Genomic DNA, 20,395 nt, shown 5'->3' with positions numbered 1-20,395 from the left:
GTCATCAAACAACTGATGGCAATCGATTCAGAAGGAAAAAATAAGACTTCAAAAATTTTAATAGTTCCATTGGACACAAATATCTGGCTCTCTTGGTGCATGGATTGAATATACTGATAAATATATATGTCACTGAAGTAGAGGAGTTCATTTTAGAGAACATACCAGTAATTCCCTCTGTTATCTATGAGACAATGGACAGGATCAAGTTTCCTTTCAATAGTTTACCAGACTCACCCCATGTGATGGGTAAGAGATCCATCCCAGCTCCCCTTGAATTGTTTTTGAATCCAGTAGATTGACTAAAAGAAAACACAGACACACAAATGCGGTTAAAATAAATAAATTTCTATTTGCCTCTGTGAAGTTAACATCGCCTGTTGTTGTTGATATAAGAATAAGACCATGTTTAAAACACAAGACTCTTTATTTTTGTGATAGGAATATGAAAGAAAAAGAAGGAAATGGCAAAGGGAAAGTAATCACGGAAACAGTGAAGGAATTAAATTTCTCTGGCTTTTTTGACTGTGTTTATTTATAACGATAGATCAATATTCAAAATATTGATAACAGTTTTTGACCAATTAATTATAGGTTTAAGGAAGAAATGGTAAAAATGAAAAATAGGAAACATTAATGCTAACATGTTATCAAAATAACTTAGAAGACCATTAAATTTAACAAATTTACATATGATTTCATTATGAATGAACTTCTTTAATATGCTTCCATAATGAACCAATATTTCTGTTTGTGTCTGTTAGGACATCTTTTTATTGTCTGTGTCCAACAGAAGAATTTTTAATACCACATAAATTATCTTCTTATGTGTAATAAAAAAACATGCTTAACTAATAATTCCAGGAGAAATCAAAACAAAACTATGTTTTATAAAACTCCCTGGAATAAGCTTTAGTTATTTAAAGAAAGCATTGTTACTCAAAGGCTTTAATGATTTTACTTAGAACTTTGCACTAGCTATTAAAATGTCTGATGAATAATAAGACACAACATGAATGTGTTTTCATTTTGAACATATTATTAAAGAAAGACAAATCATTTCTTTTTAATTTTTAAAGGTTTTATTATTTATTTGTCAGAGAGAGCGAGAGCAAGTGCACAAGCAGGTAGAGAGGCAGGCAGAGGCAGAGAGAGAAACAGGCTCTCTGCCAAGCAAGGAGCCTGATGCCGAACTCAATCCCAGGACCCTGGGATCATGACCTGAGCCAAAGGCAAAGGTTTAACTGACTGAGCCACCAGGCGTCCCAAATCATTTCTTTTTAACGCAGAGGGTATTAATTGGTAATGAATTAAAAATTAAAATATAAAGAGGTACTTCACGTTGAATTAATAACGAAAGGCTCACTTTGTTGATCTATTAAACAATGTAAACTATGGTTTTACCTCATCCTTCATCTAAATCAGAAAGCAATCCCACAATTGACTAATGGAAGAGGTGGAGGAAGTTTACACAAAATAGCTATGTATTATTAACACAAACCAGAGCAGGTGAATCAATAAATACAATGAGAAATCATTTTCAGTTTCCATATATACATAAATCAAAATACAATGTTAATGCACACACTGTGTAAACAGGTCCTTCTGTTGTCAATAAAATATTTCCTGATATGTAAAAAACACCATTCTTCAATCACCCCAAATAGGAAACATTAATCTTATAAAATGTTAAGTAAAAGAAAAAACATATTTTATAGGTGTGAGATTCTAAATTTTCAAGAACTGCTTTTTAGGGGAGCCTGGGTGGCTCAGAGGACTAAGCCTCTGCCTTCTGCTCAGGTAATGATCTCAGGGTCCTGGGATAGAGCTCCCCATCAGACTTTCTGCTCAGCAGGAAGCCTGCTTCCCCCTCCCCCTCTGCCTGCCTCTCTGCTTACTTGTGATCTCTCTCTCTCTGTCAAATAAATAAAATAAAATAAAACTTAAAAAAAAGAACTGCTTTTTAAAAGAAGGTATTTGGTTATCTAGGTGAGTTTCAAAAAATACTCCTGAGTATTAAGTTAGAAGACATATAATTCTCAAAGTTAGAATCTCTAAGTTTTGCTAGTGAAAGTACATAAATGTAATTACACTGGAATTCCTTAATGATTAAAGATTTTTTTTTCTCACAATGAATTAATCCCACTGAGAAGTAATTATATTTAGATAAGAGAAGAAACCAGTTGCTGCATGGATTATATAGTGCAATTTCCATAATGGTATTATTTCCCAGGATATCAGTTTGGAAATGAATAGTATGCTTAATTGTCTTGAAATTATCTGTCAAAAATGATTTTTAAAAACCCTCAACCAATTAATCAATGTTACAGATAATATTTCAGATTAATCAATGCTAGAGAACTTTTGAAAATATGAAAATTCACCTTCAGAGTAAAGCATCTTACTAACATTCATTCTAATAGATATGTTCGATTGATGAATCCTACTTTGACAGTTCTATCAGTCATAAGATGATTTCTCTGAGTTTTACATATGATTTGCATAGAATTTACAATGCCAATATTCATCATTAGATCATATTTGCAATCCCTTTAGGAGTCTAAATGGTTCAATGTATTTGTGTGTGTGTGTAATAACTGAATATGTACTAAATGAATATGTGTCACTCAACACGCTAAGATAAATGGCTGATTTAATTTCAATATTAGTAACCAGAGGAGGAAAGTGTTTGAGGCAAAAGAAGACATGAATATAGTCTCCATTTAGTAAATGACTTATTGGAATGTAGGCTGTTAACTAAGAACTAAATACCCTTTAGTTTTCTTTGATGGTAATGAGGGAGAAGGGACCACACTAATCATATGAGTATTTGGTGTCTACCCAAAAGAGAATAACTAAGCCAAAAAGAATTATATCACACTGTTGATTAAATAAGTATAATAAATTAATTGAATTTATTTCATTTACTTGGAAATGGAAATTTAGTGTACTCTATTTTACATGAATGAGGAAAACACAACAGCATCATTACCCATGATTCTGATTCTGTTGTCTATCAAACATAATTACATCTGTCCTGGTTATCTCACACTGTTGCATCATCATGTGATGATCAAATAATAGAAATGTATTTAAAGCCTCCATGAGTTTATAACATGCTATACAGATTTGGTGTTCTTGTAAAATTAATACCTGAACTCACAACCATACCATGTTGGTTTATGAATTGTATTTATAATCAACCATGGATATATAACCTAAGAGAAAAGAAGAGTGACATCAAAACACTTTTTAACAGTTTATGTTTTGAGTTCATATGGTGCCTTTTGTTTATAGCCAAATAAGAAAAGCAGAATCTGAGAATACTAGCCACTTTAAAGTGAATGATTGCTAACCTGGGACTTCCCAGGATATAACCTCAAATCTCCTGTGATCTATTGTGCAGCAGTCTGAGTGTAGCATAATTGAAATAAGAAAAAGAGAAAGTTAATGGAATTTGAAAGTCAGCATGTTGCAAGTGAGTTCTCTGGATACATCGACTAAATCCAACATTGCAATATAACATACTGAATCCGACACTGAATCACGCAAGAACTTGGGTTTCTAATGCTTTCTCTCCTAAAACAGAGGTACAACTTGATCATAGCCTTTCGGTGGTACCAACATACAAATGTTGGGACACATGGAAGAAACAGAATTGTGACATACAATTATATTCAGTTTTTTTAGTTTTAGTGATGATTTGCAATATAGAAGGTTTATTTCAACTGCTGAAAAAATTCTGAGTCCATGATTATAACTTTTAACCAAGAAGAGTTAGGAATATTCTTAAGGTCAGATGGAGGATGGCTTTAATCCTTTAATAACTGCCTTGTGCCAGATTACTTTTCAAAAATATAAATTGTTCCTTGCCAATGTTCATATTCTAAAGGTATGATTTCTAAATATTTTTGTTTTGTAACAGGAAACATGTCATTTCATTAATTTCAGATTATTTTCTCTTTAAAAAAATATTTTCCATTTAAAGAGCTCTATGGCATATATTAACTTCTTAAAGTGATTTAAGCCGGACACATTTTAAAATGTCCTGACTCTGAGCAGAGCAATAAATAAGTGCTCTTTGGCAAAACTGTATTTGGAAATCACTGTCCAAAGTCTGGATGGATATAGTTCTGGGTTTCTTTAACATGTTTACCCTGCCTAAACTTTATTTCTTTTAAATAAAAGATGGATGAATGGGTAAAGGGGTTCACATTCATGAAAACTGATTTCATGAATCATGAAAGGATTCACATTCAGGAACCCTTTTTCAAACTCACTGAGTTGGCTTTCAAGTGGGCACTAATGTGAATTTGCTGAGCAAAAGGAATTATGTTCTCTGATGGGAATTAGAAGGGGTAGAATGGAGAATAGGAATAAGAAGAAAGTAAGAATAGGTAAGTTGGCTCAAACTGGAGCAAGTACTTTTAGAAAGGAGAAAATCTTCCTGTCATCCCTGCCACTGATCTTTACTGTCACTTTTCCCACTCAGCGGGATTGAGGGTTTAAGATGTCCAGGAGTCTTGGGGCACCTAAGTGGCTCAGTCGGTTAAACGCCTGCCTTCAGCTCAGGTCATGATCCAAGGGTCCTGGGATTGAAGGCCCATACTGCATCTTGATCCCCGCTCAGTGGGGAGCCTGCTTCTCCCTCTTCCTCTGCCTGTTGCTCTGCCTACTTGTGCTCTCTCTGTCTCCCTCTCTCTCTGTCAAATAAATAAATAAAATCTTAAAAAAAAAAAAAAAAAAGATGTCCAGGAGTCTTGCCCTCTCTTCTTTCCTATTTTCCATCATAATGGAGAGACAACGAAATAAATGTCCACTCCTTGGTTCATTTGTACGAACAGTGTTATGAAGAATCTATACCAAGAATTTATACCTGTTCCCTTCTTAATAATATTGCAATAAAATTTTTAAAGGACTCGATTACTAAAATAAGTATTTTCAACACATATTGCTAGCTAGTGAGGACAGATTAAAAATTTAAGGTATACATATCTGGAGTTTTCACTTGGGGAATCATTAACATGCCAAGATTTTTTTTGAGGGCATTTCAAAGTTCTGATTCATGTGACTATGTATCCACTTAGAAAGACTGAGAACTAAACTAATATTCTGTCTTGCAAATTAAGGGCTGCAAATACGCAGATATTGCTAAAATAATTTTTAAAATTAAATGACACAATTTCTTACTGAAGTGGAAGATCTTTTCAATTATCTAATAACATCTCACTATGCTTTACAGTAATGATATTTGTATTTTATGAAATTCTAGTTGCATTTTTTGAAAATATCGAGTTATAAAAATTATCAAATAATTAATTCTAGGGGATCAGAGGAGTTTAATGGCTAAAGAATTTAGACTCTTATAATAACAAACATGTTTTCATATGAAACAATAAAACATTCAGCTAAGGTGCCTTTAAAGCCAATTGCAAATAACTGTAGAACCACTACAACAGAATAGGAATCCATCCTTTTATTATGTCTTGCATTTACTAAAGAAGAATGAAATTTCCTTTCCTATTCACACTATCACTGTCAGTGTCCCAGCCACATTTCTTGTACACTGCTTATCTTTATCATTTTCATCACTTTCCATTACGACAAAAAGAGTAGGTTTGCTCTAGATTACAGATAGCAGAAGGATCCTTTAATCTGTTTCTAGGTTGCATTTAAATGTCACAAATAGAAGAAAATGATACAGGAAGTGATAAATTTTACTGTGGGTGTTGTAATTCTCTGTGTAGTACTCTGGTCAACCGTAACATGGAATCAAGAAACCAAGATGTATTTTCTGACAGAAGTACACCGAAGCTCAGCTGTTCATTTTATTGTACATACTAGGATATGCCATTGAGAAGAAATTTAGAGAAGTCAAAGTTTGATTTATGTACTTATATATGTCAACATAACTTTTACCTACTGTGATTACATATTCTTAATTTATAGCTCCTGCAGCCTTCCTGTTTATATTTATTTCTACCTAAATATAACTAGAACCATCTCAATACATTGAGTTAATATTGTATTTCATAGACTAAAACTTACATAATGTTTTAGGTTATAAATGAAGTCAATAATAACTTACTGTGTGCAGATAAGTTTTCCTATAAACTTTGTTAAATTTTACAGGCATTTCGTGTCACAGAAAAGTATTAATTCGTGATAATTTCTCCACCCAGCTACCAGCTAAAGTCATTATGCAAAAATTCAAGTAAAAATTCTGTAGTGCTAGCAGTTCTGTGAAAAAAAGAAAAAAAAAACCTTTTGTCACATGGTATTTTAAGGGCTTATTTATGTGATTTAGGCAGATTTCTGGATAAGGTGGTATACTATTAACTTACTCTTCCTTATAAGCTTTTCCTCCTGAGCAATAATTTTGGATTTACTTCTATATAGGTCCTAATTACAGAAGTAACTGTAATTAGCTGCCTCATCTCAATCTTTCCGAAGAGCAAGGAGATCTCTTTGGACTCAAAACATAGTCTCGCAATAAGATGTTTGTGTTTTAATGACTAGAGTTGTTCAAGCAAATAACAGAAACACAGACCAAAATTCTGCTTGAAACCTGGACACTTCACAAATGGAAACCTTGTGCTGTTTCTAATGTGTTATAGTTTTCTCTTTTTTTTTCCTTCTTAATCTGAGAAATATAAAGTTCATTCTAATATCGTACTATTACGGAGAAAACAGCTCTAAAACTATCACTAGGGAATGTGTTCTTACAACAAATTAGTCCTTTCACATAAATGAGTGGGGATGGCCTACTGTCAGTGAAGTTTTAGTGAGTTAACTATCCCAGCTTTAATAACAGTGGCTAGAATGGCAGGTCTCTGTCTCTGTACATTGTCAACTGATATTACGAATCATTTAGATAAATAAAATGTATTTCCCAAAATGTGAAACTTACTAAAAGTAGAATATTAATTATTTTATGAACACTGTATTTTTCCAACATATTTTGCCTTTTAAAGTGTTCTAGAAATAACAGAACTTGTTTATTTCTAATTCGGAAAGACTTTTCTGACAGATTAGAAAGTAAAAAATGAAAATATATTATGCAATTCTAAAATTATAAGAATAATTGCTAAGGCAATTACATATTCAAACCTTAGCATATATATTTTGCCTTCACACCATAAATTGAGGCTGCCTTGGAATACGTTTTTTTAATCATAAAATCTTGATTATCAAACATCAACTACTAAATGAAAGCTATCTGTCCAGTCAGAGTTTGACTGATGGCTACGAAAATGAAACAGAGTAAGCACATTTGCTTCAGTAGAACAATTCTACTACAGCATTTCTTTTAGAAATAAAATACTCCTGGATGCCCTTGGATATAAGGATTCAAAAGTTTAGCACAGAGAACAAAAAGTGCAGTGATAACATTTAATTTCAATTTAAAAGCACTCTCTGGACATAATTATGCCACAAAACATGTTCTTTTTTTTTTCTTTTTTTAATTTCAAAAGATACCCCTTGCAGAATAAATTGATTTAAATTTCTAGAAAAGTAAAATCAGGGTCTGGCTTTGGCTTCATCATATTCGGGGGTACAACTACATCTGGACTTTACGTCACACATTGGGACTGAGAGCTACACACAAAGACATGCACACATATAAACAAACTCTTCAAGGTATAAATATGGTCTCTACAGAGGTCCACAAAGTATCCAATGTGGAGTCACATGCTTATCCGTTTAATTCAAAACTTTCCATCTTAGAAGTACGGTATCAAGGGAAAAAAATCAAAGCATTTGCACTGGTGATAGAAGTTTGTTTTTTGTTTTTAAGATTTTATTTATTTTACAGAGAGAGAGAGAGATCACAAGCAGGCAGAGAGGCAGGCAGAGGTGGAAGGGGAAGCAGGCCCCCTGCTGAGCAGAGAGCCTGATGCAAGGCTGGATCCCGTGACCCCGGGTTCATGACCTGAGCCGAAGGCAGAGGCTTACCCCACTAAGCCACCCAGGCACCCCAGAAAACTTTTAATGTGTCCCTCAAAGAGAAGGTAGAATTCGGAAAAACATCAATGTGATTTCTCTTGGTAGTAGAGTTGGTATGAACAGCCTATAAAGGCTTCTATTTGGGGATTGTTCCTTTCTGACATGCAACCATGTTTGTTTCCCATATACCCTCATGCACACGTGAGTATGAATCTATTCAGACAGAACTGACATTGAACTTAGCTATATATTTACTAAGAATAGCTATTTCTGAGTGTTCAGTACTTTAAAAGGTGCTTTTTACTTGTATATATACTTAAAATGCACCCATTCCAATTATTTCTAAAGTTTTCTAGATATAGTAGGTAAAATAATTGGAATTAAAATTATGCTACCACATGATATTAGACAAATCATTTAATCTTCTCTGCCTTGTTTTTAACTTATTAACTTTTATATTAAAAAAATTTTTTTCTATATCCCAGGTGTTCTTTTCTGGGAAGCTAACTGCACCCTACTCTAAAGATTCATATTGTATTTTTGTAATTTTTACATCTATGCTGAAACACTAAATTTTTATATAAATATTTATTTTGTGGTCATCTGTTCCACCTAATTTATCTTCAAGGGAAGAAGATATACTCTTCCCAATAATTTTTTTTCCAAAGTCCAGTACATAACTAATGGTCATGTGTGTACTGTTTGATAAATAAATAAATACAAACAACAAATTATAATATGGAACATGAGTTATTTTTTCTTAACATATTTCTTGATTCACTTTTAATGGTTTTTAGATTTGTGGCTCTGAAATTAAGTTTGAATTCCTAAGCAGTCACTATTAGCTTAGAGTAGTAAACCTACTGCAAACCCAGGCAAACATAGAATAAAATATTCTTAATTAGTTTCCAAAGGGTCACCTTTAGTTCTTTTCTTCTCTAATTCTATATAGATTTTTAAAAGATATAAACATTTGGAAAAATTTTGGACATTGCTTGTAAGGAAAGAGAAAAAAAAAGTCCTTATTCAACACACAAATGTTCAAGAAAACCTGTTCATTCAGATAAAGTACAAAGAATAATGACTGAAAAGCATTTTTCAAAAAAAAGACTATTAAAGCATTAAAATTTCAGATCAGAAATGTTAAGAATGCCATAATAAAATATGAGTTTGCCTTTTTTGAGTTATCTAATGTAAATGAGAATTAACTTATCTAGGGTAAACCAGATCATAAAAATAAACCAAGAGAAAAATACTATTCCCTTTTTTTCTGCTTCTTTAAAAACATTTTCAGAATTTAGAGATAGCTATATTTGATGAAATATATATTGGATCAAGTTTATACACCTAATGAAAGAATAACAACTCAATTTAATTTCCATTTATAATTTCTATGATTATGCCAGTTCTTTACATTCACTTAAAATGCAAAACCAACCATAAATAGCTTTGGCATATGAAAGGGGGAAAAAATCACAATTTAGACATAACTCTAGCTTTATACTATCTTTGAATACTGTGGCTAGATTAAGGGGTCCAGTTGGGAAAAACTTATAAAATTAGATAATGACAAATAACTTACACATGGTTATTTTTATCTTTCCTCATCACAAATTTATAATTCAGAGAAACAGAATTTCATACCATCTAGATTCTAAAAGGTATATACTCATTCATAAAATTTTGCCCACAGTGTGGGGATAGTTCCATTTTGTACAGGGAGAATACTATTGGTGACATAGACACACAGACACCCACCCACATATACACACACACAGTGCTTGAAAGGGGCTTCCCACCTAACTTCTCCTTAGTGTGAGAACTACCATTGTATGCAATAAATAAATACATCTTTCCAAAACCTACAGATTTATATTAATTGCTAAACTATATTTGAAAATCAGGAAATAAATACATGTTAACTACTAACAAGCTGTTCTCTGTTGCCCTTAGTCACCCCAAGGTAGATAAAGAACATCTGAATTTCATACTGATTGGAAGTCAACCAACTTTATCATAGACAAAAAGTTAATTTTAAAGCCTTATATTTTTATCAAGGGAGGGTAGGGATAGGGGTTAAAGGAGAGGTATTACTCTTTACTGGGCCAGTAGAATTTAGTCATCTATCTTTCTTTTTTATTTGAAAGAAGATAAATGAACCTCACCTTAAGGAACATATAGGAAATTCAAGACAAAACCATTTTGATATTGATTAATCAGCAACAAAATTAAGTCTGGCTTATCCCTTTGCTCCTGTACCTTTTGAGACCTTGCCATGTAATTAGTCAAGATTTTTGTCTTAAAACAAGAGACAACTCAGTTTTGGAGACTTTAAAGTCAAGTTTATATTTTCTTGAATAAGAGTCCCACAAACTCAAATATAAATTAAAAGTTTTAAAAATAGGAAAAGTTGACCCTAATTATCCAGAAGCAAGAAAAAAAAAAAAAGTTTGTTGCTAAGCCCTCATTTTTGCTTATGGCAAAATGTGCCAATAGCTTGTGTGGTTGAATCATTCGTTGGAAACATAAAAGATAACATATTAGTTTTTTTTTTTTTTTGGTACATTACAGTGAAAAAAGCAAGATACTAAAAGCAGCTTTCTGATTTGAAAGACTAATGTCATCAATATGCTGCTTTTGCTCTTTGCCAGGTTAACAGAATTTATTGCAGCAATTAATGCAAAACATATGTGCTGAAGTACCCACATCAAAAATATAATTGCCCCCAACTTAATTTGCTACCTTTCAAAACCCTGTTTTAGCTACCTTTTCTCAATGCCTCCACTTAAATAGAGTACAAGTGTTTTTATGAAAGAGAAGATAAATCATTATAATTTATTTTCTCATCTTCAGTAATTTCTACATTATCTTTTAAATAGGGAAAGGTTTCCTCAGGGAATAAAGTCTACTTTTTAGACTATGTTCTATTTTCTCCATTACTGACTTCTATGACAATTCCTACGGTTAATTCACACACGATTTTTATTATATAAAACTCATAATAATAATATTTGTATTATAGTGACCACTGCCTCACAATCTGTTTATGGAATTCCTGACAAAATCTTTTCTCCGGCATGAGGAAAGGAGTGTTGGAGTGTCAGGAAGGAAAGACAGAGGTAAGAACGTGTGAAGAAAAGGCAACACAGAGATTTTCTTCAATTCCTCTGCCTACATCAAATTTTCTTTACATTATTTTCTTGGTGTGTCCCCCACCCACGCATATAAATCATAATTGAGGAGTGTAAAAAAAACTATGCCATTTCTAAGCACTCTTGGAAGCACTTTCTGAAAAGTACTTTGAAGCACAATTTTTCATTTCATGACTCTTGGTATTTCTAAGTTACTCTTGCAAAGTCACAGGACACAACAGCGAGTCACTAGGATTCAGGTTCAAAAGCAAGTGCATTTCCTGAAGAGAAGGATGCCTCCCTCATTCGCAGGCATTGGCGTACATGAGAAAACATACGAAGTTAAAACCAAAACACAAAGACAAGAGAGGGCCTGGCTCAGTTACTACTTTATTATGATTTGTCTCCCAGTTTCCTTAACTGTAACAATGGAAGGTGTTTCGGGGCTGTCTTAATGATTAAATGCGGTCCAGTAAATAGTGAATGATAATGGAGGGTAAAAATCTTTCTAGCCAGCTGAATTCTGTACAATTATTACGACAGCGTTGGGCATGGCACCGAGGCCATATTTAGTCTCGGAATCCCTTGGATTCAAGAATTCTATCTTTCATGAAAAATACTAACGTTCCAACACAACCACGGAAACATCAGCATCATCCTACTACTAACCTACCTCGATGGCAGGGCTCCCAGAAAAATTCTGGCCCATTCCAAGTTTACTCGCAAAATCGGAACAAGGAAAATCCCGTCTTAATAAAACGGTGCCAATCAACTACGGGGCTGCAGGAGAAACGAGCTTTCGATGTTGCACTGGGGTGGAGGGTGGGGGACTGGGGGGAGCTTATGCAACATGCCCCTTACGACTCTCACGAGGGGCCCAACAGGTGGCATTAGTAGGTGGCTTTAAAGAAAACGGGGTGGGGGGGGTCCTCATTTTAGTTTAGCGAGTGAAGAACTTAAGGGAAGATCGTCTGGAAGACCAGAAAACAGCCCAGAGGTCGGTCAGACAGCAGCAGGCCCGACAACTGGGCGTCTCAGGCGCTCCTGTGTGTTCCAAAAGAGCACCAGGTGGGTTCCAGACGCTTTCCCTACGCTGCAGGGAGTTTGTTCTAGAAGCCTGCAGAACTGAGTCCCCCTCTTCCACTTGTCAAGTGGTGGCTCCATGAACACGTATGTGTGGAAAGGAGACCACGCCACTTCCTGACGCCAAGCTGAAAAGGGTGGCTGAGAGTGACGGCGGGGGCCGGGGGCGTGCGACAAGGATGTCGGGTCACAGTCTCCTGGCAAAGTCAGGACGTACCTGGCCCGTCGTAGGCGCGAGCGCTCTCTGGGCGGGCCCGAGCCGCAGGTGAGGAGGGTCCAGGTGGTGAGGCGGTCGCCGCCTGTGCCAGCGCCAGCAGCTCCGCGGCCGCAGGCAGAGGGCGCACGATTACCTCTCGCCCGCCGGGTCTCCAGCCCGCGCTCGGTTTGGGTAACTTGGCGCGGCCGCGCCGCTCACATCCACCCTCCGCCCGGCAGAGAGCCGCGGGCCCCGCCGCCCGGAGGAAGCCCACAGCAGCGGGGGTTCCGCCTGAGCCCGCCGCCCGCCCGGCCTGCGGGAGGCCGGGGCAACGGGGGGCTGTTTGCGGCCGCCTGGCGCGGAGACGCTCGCGCACAAAGAACCACCCGCTTCCCGGAGGGCTGGGGCTGGGGGACGCAGCACGGGAACTGAGTTTTTAGGATCTGATCTTTAAGCACATGCAGAGAGTAAAACTAATGAATTGTTGGGAGACCCCGTCCCCTCCCCCACCCACCCCCGCACTACTGAGCCTGGTTCTGCCGGCGAATTAGTTGGCAGTTTAGATGCCCTGGTGGTGGGTGTGGTGGCAGCGAGGAGCGCTTGCTCATCTCTCAGCTGCCACTCTGAAGTCACTACCCGCGAAGCCCGGCTTCCCCCTAAAATTTCTCAGAGCACACGTCTGAAGGGTAATCGATATTGTATCATCAAATGCGGGAGGCGTAACGCGAGGAAAAAGAAACGCCGTCATCCCCCTCTGTGACCACCCCAGTCCCCATGGCTAAGATTGTTCACAACAGTTTGTTTGTACAGTGCTGCCACTTGTTTTGCCCCCTCTTTCCTCGCCTATTATTCTGACTTCACCATGTTGGTTTGGATTATGTGGATTTTCACCCTTTGCTTTGACTGGAACAGCAGGACATGGTTTAGAAAATGAAGGGAAGGAGGGGGCTGCACACTCTGGGCTTCCAGTTTAATAACATCACTCCAAGTTGGAGGCTTTATTTGCTGAACTGGTTTTGATTCCATCCACCCTCCACATGCATTTGCCCAGGCACCCAAAGGAGGAAGCATTCTTTGGCGTACACTCTTAAAACTTTCCTGGATAAATATTTTCTTCTGGGGAAAATCAAAAGTTGTATAAACTTTAGAGAAGAAACAAACAACGCAACGCCCCCCCCCCGCCGCTTTTTATAAGTGTGCAGGTTTTTAGGGTTTTAATAAAAATTGATAGCCAGATGTTTCAAGTGATAAATATTTTATTTTAAGCAAAATATTTATATATTAACATTGGATTTAGAACCTTTGCATGTCTCTACTTCCCCATCTTTCCAATCAACTTTTTATTTTCTTTTCACTTGCAAAGACTTTTTTTCTTTGTAATCGACCACCCTTTTTTATTTCAGAGAAAGCTGGTAGGAAGCAAACTAAAACTTGCTGACTTCCAGACTTTTCCAAGAGAAAACCCCCTGCCAGTTTTCAAGAACTACCTGACACTAGGCAGTTTGTAAAGGACCCAGAGATTGAATTTAAGGGGAGCAGTGCTCCCACACCCCGATTCCCACCAGGAGCGTCCTCTTAGTTTGATTTGTGGCTTGGAATTCTTTGCATTTTATAAAAGTCACAAATTACTTTTGTTTCTAAAGACATTAGGAAAGAATTGTCTAAGGCTTTCAAATTTCTGAGAAGCAAATTTCAAGTCCTACTTTTTGGTATACCTGGATGAATAACATAATGAATGTTTCACACCACAAGTCATCCCTTTATTTGAACAATCTGTGGAAAGCTACTTGTCCACTTTGTAAGAGCCCTGCACTGACCCTCTCTGGTGATAAAATCCAGATCTCTGAAAACAGAACCCAAAACGAGACACCTGCATCTGTTTTTCTAAATCTTTTAATGAACAGGAATTGAAAGAACAAGGTTTATTAAATGCTTTAAAGGAAAAGTGTGTATCTTAGAAAATAAAGTTGAAGATCTTGACAGAAAATGATTTGTAAGTTTAGCGTTCTTCCAATATATACATATTTCCCCTTACATCTAGTATCTGTGCCAAACAAAATCACTGGGAATGACTAAAATCAAAGGTAACCCAAATCACAGATTTCTTAGTAAGTAAATGTCTGTAAAAACTTATCGGGTTTTGATGATTTGTGGAAAGTTTTATTAATATTTACTTGAAGATTTTATGACTTGGAAAATATAACTCTCAAGAACAGTCCTTGCTCTTTCCATTTGCATTGAAGTTAGTAAATCAAATATACTGTGAAAATATGTTTTGCCTTTAAAAATCCTTTGCATATGTAACCAATTATTTGATATTTAAAAATTGCATAGATTTTATTTCAGACAAATTCCAAAGCTTCAGAAACAATCTTAACATTTAAGGTACTGTATAAAGAAAGTTACTATGAGAAGCTAATAGAAGTGAGGGTGTTAAAAAAACACACCAAAATTTGAATATTGACATGTGGGTAATATATTAATACAATAAAGAATTTTACTAAATCTTTTATTTAAGGATAATAAGTTTCTCAAGAGTCAAGGTGAAGCTACTAATTGTTTACATGAGCAAGGCACAAACCATAATTATATTCAATTAATTAAGAAACTTCACATGAAACTTCCTAAGCCCACTAAACAATGTTATAAAAGAGCTTTCAAGTTTTGATTGTTTACAATATTTTGTTTAAAATTGTTTACATTAATTTTAAGTGCTTTTCATTTTTGCTCCCAATTTCTAGCATTTTATGGAAAATACAACTTTATATAAAATGTGACCATGATGTAACACGTGGCAATGGCGTTTTATCATATGTAGTTTCCCTTTTATAGTTTCAGTTGTTTCTGAATTATAAATATATCCAATTGACCTTAAATCTTAAAATAGGCAGAAAAGTGATACCAACTACAGTACCAACAATAAAGTATAATTTTGAAAACTTGATAGCTGGTTTGTATTTATAAATCTATTGTTAATGCCAGAGCATCTTTGGTTTAAAAAAATTTTTAATTGCTCACTTATGACAAGGACTAGAATGGTGTAATGGATGAAATGGAAGAGTGAGGAGAATGGACATTTTTCCCACTTGAATTGTTCTTATCAATATTAATTGTTGGGAAGATACAGATTCAAAATGAATTAATTTCGTGGTAGATTTTGAGAGGTTACAAGAAGTTTCTTTCCGGCACAATCAAAATATTATCGTAGCAATTCAGGTTGTCAGTAAAAGCTTAAACAAATTTGCTAATAATCCTGTTAATGACCTAGGTCAAGTGTTAACTGTTGTGGGTTATAAAATAGTGAAATTAAGGTTTCTCCTACCTCCAGGCGAATAGCATAGTTATAACTATTGGGGGGTGGGGGTAGCTATTAGGGAAGCTATTAAATTACGAAAATGTATAATGCATTCAATTATTTAGTCTAGCATGATGAAATGCTATTAAAAGCAAATGGAAACCCTCTTCAAAAAAAAAAAAACCTATAAAGATATGACAGCTTAAAAAAAAAGATATGACAGCTTAGTCTCCATAAATAGTTCAATCACAAGGTATTATTATTTGATAATAATAAGTGTTTATATATGAAAAGTGATGCCAATTTATAGTGATTGTTAAAAATGGGATAATCCATTGTTTAAATGTTTGTCTCTAACATTTGCTTAGTAGTCAAAGGGAAGCATACAGTGTTCATTTGCAAATTTTACTTTTAAGCTTTGAACAATCACATAGTCCCCTCTAGTACTTAGAAGATTTATGTTTAGCAAAATACATTTCAAAGATAGTGTCCCAGCCACTCCAATAAAAGTCTCCCAAAATAAGTAGTATATAAATATGCAGATTTAATTTTATTTACTTTTATTTTGAAAACTTTGATTTCCAATGGAAAGAGCTCTATGGGTAAATGTTAATCGAATTTACAAATGCTTCTGGATAGAAAAATGATTCAATGCTTATGTACTGATGAATTTGCAGTACATTCTCCTCAGACTCCTTCAAATGTAGGAAATTATTTAAAGAGAATACTTTATCCATTGCTAAAGAGATTGATACTTCCATTTTATAGCAAGTTTTTACCTCTTTGCAAAGTTATTTTTATTTACTATTATGATCATACATTTGGGGTCAGAACAGGGACCAAATATATGAAGTTCTTAAATAACATGCAGTGTAGTAATGCTATTTTACCATGAGTAGTGATTTCCCATTGGAAGTCTTTTATTGGTGTGTCATGTAAACAGAGACCTGATAAGATTTTAGCAATATTCTATGCAGCTTTACTAAAGTTTCTATTTAAGTAGATAGGCCAATTGTTAGTTTAAGCAATCCTTGAAATTACAAATAATCTATTAACGTTGAGGAGGCCAGTGATAGTATCACCTGGCATCATTTTCTTGAAAGTATATTAGAAAGTTATTGGTAACTGGATTAATAAAAAGAAAGTTCAGATGAAACTTGTTCTAAGTTTTTTTTAACTTTTTAATCATAGGCCCATGGCATTTTAATATTGATATTTGACTACCAGACCTCAAATTAAAAGAATATCACACAAGGAAAAGCAATTAACTCAATTGCTTGGTTTTGTTACCTTTTAATTATATCATGTCTAACTTCATAATAGATTGTGAAATAAATTCTAATAAATTTTACTAGTAGATTTCTAGTAAATTTTCTTTGGTGTTGAAATAAAATTTTTAGCATAGTATTTTAAATACAACTTAGTATTTTATATCTCAGTGCTCAAAATGTATACCAAAATCTTATTAAACAGATTCATCTTATCATTATTGCTTCCACTCAATATATGAATTTTCAGAAGCATTTTACTTTCTATTCAAATGATATTGTTAGAAGAATTTCATGGAAATTTTGGCACATACTTGGATTTTTCACTTTTCATGTTGTTCAACTCAACTATGAAGACCTAAGCTATTGCATTAATATTTAAAATTTCACTCAAATATTACTCAAGTTAAATCATTCATTTTAAATTTTATTTCAAAGTTTCCCTTCATGACCTCAGGAGGGAAAGGAGACACTACCCATAGGACATAATCTGGAAAGAATAATGCCAGGAACAATGGATAAACTTTTATCCAAACAAATTAAATGTAATTGTGTCAGTTTTCTGCATATAGTTCCCTTTCTACATACATTCCTGCCTGCATAATCATATATACATTATATTCTGAAACATATACAATGTGTGGCTTAAAAGAAATTTACATTTGATTAATCCTGTTTCATTAAATTAATTTGCAGTAGTTTTATATGAGCATGAATAAGTTTCAAGGGTCTTTTTTTCCTCCTTGCAGTTTACTGAAATGTTATGTTTTCCACAAAAATACTTACTTTCTCAGCTCTATCCCTGTGCATTATTAATTCATTAAAATCCATTATCTAAATAGTTTATAACTATTCCATCTGGAGAAATACAATTTATCATAGCAGTATGGGAATAATATTGTTAGACTTCTAGTTATTGTCAACTCTTGAATATCTTCAAAAAATAGGATTAAACAACACTAATTTTAGCTTACTGATATATTACTCATTATACTAATGATACTCTTGCCTTTCATTCAATAAAAAAATGATTGGCCATTACTTTCAAATAAAGATTTTAATTTTATTTGTAAAAAAAAAAAGTCACTTATAGGTGATCCAATGATTTTCTTGATTCTTATATTTTAGAATTCTCACTTTCCCAGTTAAAAAAAAAGACACAGAAAAATTTAATGAAATCCGTCAAATTGATAATGGCAGTCACTAAGGAAAGAACAAAATTAAACTGCTCTATTAGCAGTGAAAGTAGGTCACCAAATATGAAAGGCAGTTTTTAGATCTAATTAAAAAGTTTCTAAATATTTTGAGTATTTACTAATCTTTTTTAGATAATGCATACAATATACAACAGGGTTGGCTTGCCAATATATTTTTAGTGACAAAATATATAAAGAAGCATTTTCACATCTTGCTCAGTATTGCTAAATTGCAAAACATTGCTAAATGTTATTGTCATAAATTCAAAATGATTAAAAGGAAATCAAAGTTGCAAGTGTTGCTTTAAAGCACTCAATTATTTAGAGAACTTTGTCTTAAGAGTCAGTGATTGTATTCACAAATCATTAGGAATAGATCACAAAAGGTATATATGAGAAAAGCAATGTATCCATCAAATACACAATCTTATATAGGAAGCATTCGTGTCCTCAATTTACATTTGCACTTTAATCCATTGAAAAGGAATGAACACCCATTAGAAGGAAAATAAATAACCCAACATCAGGAAATGCCATTTGCTGCATATGGACATTCTTTCTTAATTTGTTATTCAGTTATTTACTATACCTACCCAGAACTTTTCACTTTTCAACAAATACGTTCCCTTGTTTGTATATAAACCCTTAAACAAAGAGAATCCAACCTAAGCTTATTGTAATTCCTGCAAATATTACTTATGTTAATGTGGCATATGCTGCTCATTAAAACCTGTACCATAGAGCAAACCATCGCCTGGCGGGATACACATCACTTCAATACAGCATTGCAATATAAACACCCACACACCACAATACACACACACACACACACACACACACACACACACAAGCACACACACACCATCAGTTTCCACAAACTCTGATTTCCCTTTAGTCCATTCATAAATGCCACGATCCTAAGTAGGAACAACCTGTCATTACCTTTAAACATACCAAAGAATCTAGCGAGGAGGGTTTAATTTTCTTTTAAACTTCTCAGAGTACTACATGGTCATAATTAGAAATAAAATACTGCCATGGCTATTTGGCAATTAACATCGTGGGTTGTAAAACTGGAGGATCTTTCTTTCTTCCTTTCTTTCCTTTCTTTCTGCTTTAAATTGACAAACAAAGTAATTGTTTGAACTGGTATTAGAGTAAAACCACATTTTAGGTTTAGGCAATCCAAAATTCTCTCTTAAAGTCTTTTAGAAGACAGCAGAAAATAAAAGCACATCTTTAGTTTACTCTCAGAGGAAACTGCTTTATGCTGAAGCACCTTAAGGACCTGAAAAGGTTTCAGTGAGAACGTGCTTTGAAGAGCGTTAGCCCTGCGGGGCAGGGCTGTTTGCTGTACCTGGCTTACCTTCATTGGAAGGTTGGAGAATCAGTTCCCCGAAGCAGTTGAGAATGGAGCAGCTGAGAAGGAGGAGGATGGAGAGGTGACAATCCATGTTGCTGGTGCAGAGGGCAGTGAGAGGAGCATATCTCCATGAAGCATGCCACTGATGTGAGGGGGAGCGCTCTGATTGCTGGAGAAGTTACCATGCTCCGCTCGCAGGCTGATGTCAAGTTTGACACTGGAGATAAGGAGGAGTCTGGCTGCCTTTCCTCGAACCTCGCTCAGGGACTTCCCTGGGTCCTAGTGCCGTCGGAAGCGAGCGCTGTAGAGGAACGCGCAGCACGCGGAGGAGCCTCGGAGACTCGCGGACTGCTCTGTGAGCAAGGGGTGGGGCTGGGGGGGAAGGGTGCGCCGCCCATAGGCAGGAAATCCAGAAGTCGTGATGGGGCAGTGGTAGGGAGCAGTGGAAGGTAGGGAAAAACACCCGCTCTTTATTTCCAGTGAAAAGCAACTATTTTATTGTTTGCTATACATGCTCTGTAGGTTAATTCCCTGAAGAAACCAGAAACCCTGATAGGAGTGTCATATGGCAGTGTGAGTGGAAGAGAAAGTGAAATGCCAGAAGATGTTTGTATTATAAGAACAGGAGCCTTTCATTTAAAAAGAAAAAAAAAAATCAAAGATGATTGTATAATTCAAAGGAAAATTAGGATTATTCCGTCACTACGTTCAATATAATCCTAACTCTTATGAGTCCTTTGTGGTGCAGAAGGACACTAACACACACCCCAGATCAGGAAGTCTTTTCAGTTCTGTACCAAGTGGTCTCAGGGCTTTCAGATAGACTTGGCACAGGGATTTCGATGTACATGGGGTATACTTTAGTTTTCCAAACTGGGGAGTAATCTTCACCATGCTAAAGAAGTGAACAAACCTA

At 35.1% G+C, this 20,395-nt stretch overlaps 1 protein-coding gene across 2 annotated transcripts in view; it reads right to left on the bottom strand.

Annotated features, from left to right (window-relative positions):
- EPHA3 (EPH receptor A3) overlaps nt 1-19,704 on the bottom strand; it is a 363,053-nt gene extending 343,349 nt beyond the window's left edge. For both annotated transcript variants that reach the window (XM_044251172.1, XM_044251173.1), the window contains exons 1-2: nt 19,483-19,704; nt 238-302 (exon numbers count right to left, since the gene is read on the bottom strand). In XM_044251172.1, coding sequence (XP_044107107.1) covers nt 238-302; nt 19,483-19,570 — 153 coding nt within the window. In that variant the 5' untranslated portion in view covers nt 19,571-19,704. The remainder of the gene's footprint in view (nt 1-237; nt 303-19,482) is intronic.
- Between the last annotated feature and the right edge of the window lie 691 nt (nt 19,705-20,395).

Source organism: Neovison vison, chromosome 6 (genome assembly GCF_020171115.1).
Source record: "Neovison vison isolate M4711 chromosome 6, ASM_NN_V1, whole genome shotgun sequence".
Lineage (NCBI taxonomy): Eukaryota > Metazoa > Chordata > Mammalia > Carnivora > Mustelidae > Neogale > Neogale vison.
Note: the sequence above shows the minus strand (reverse complement) of the source record. Positions and strands in the feature narration are given on the sequence as shown.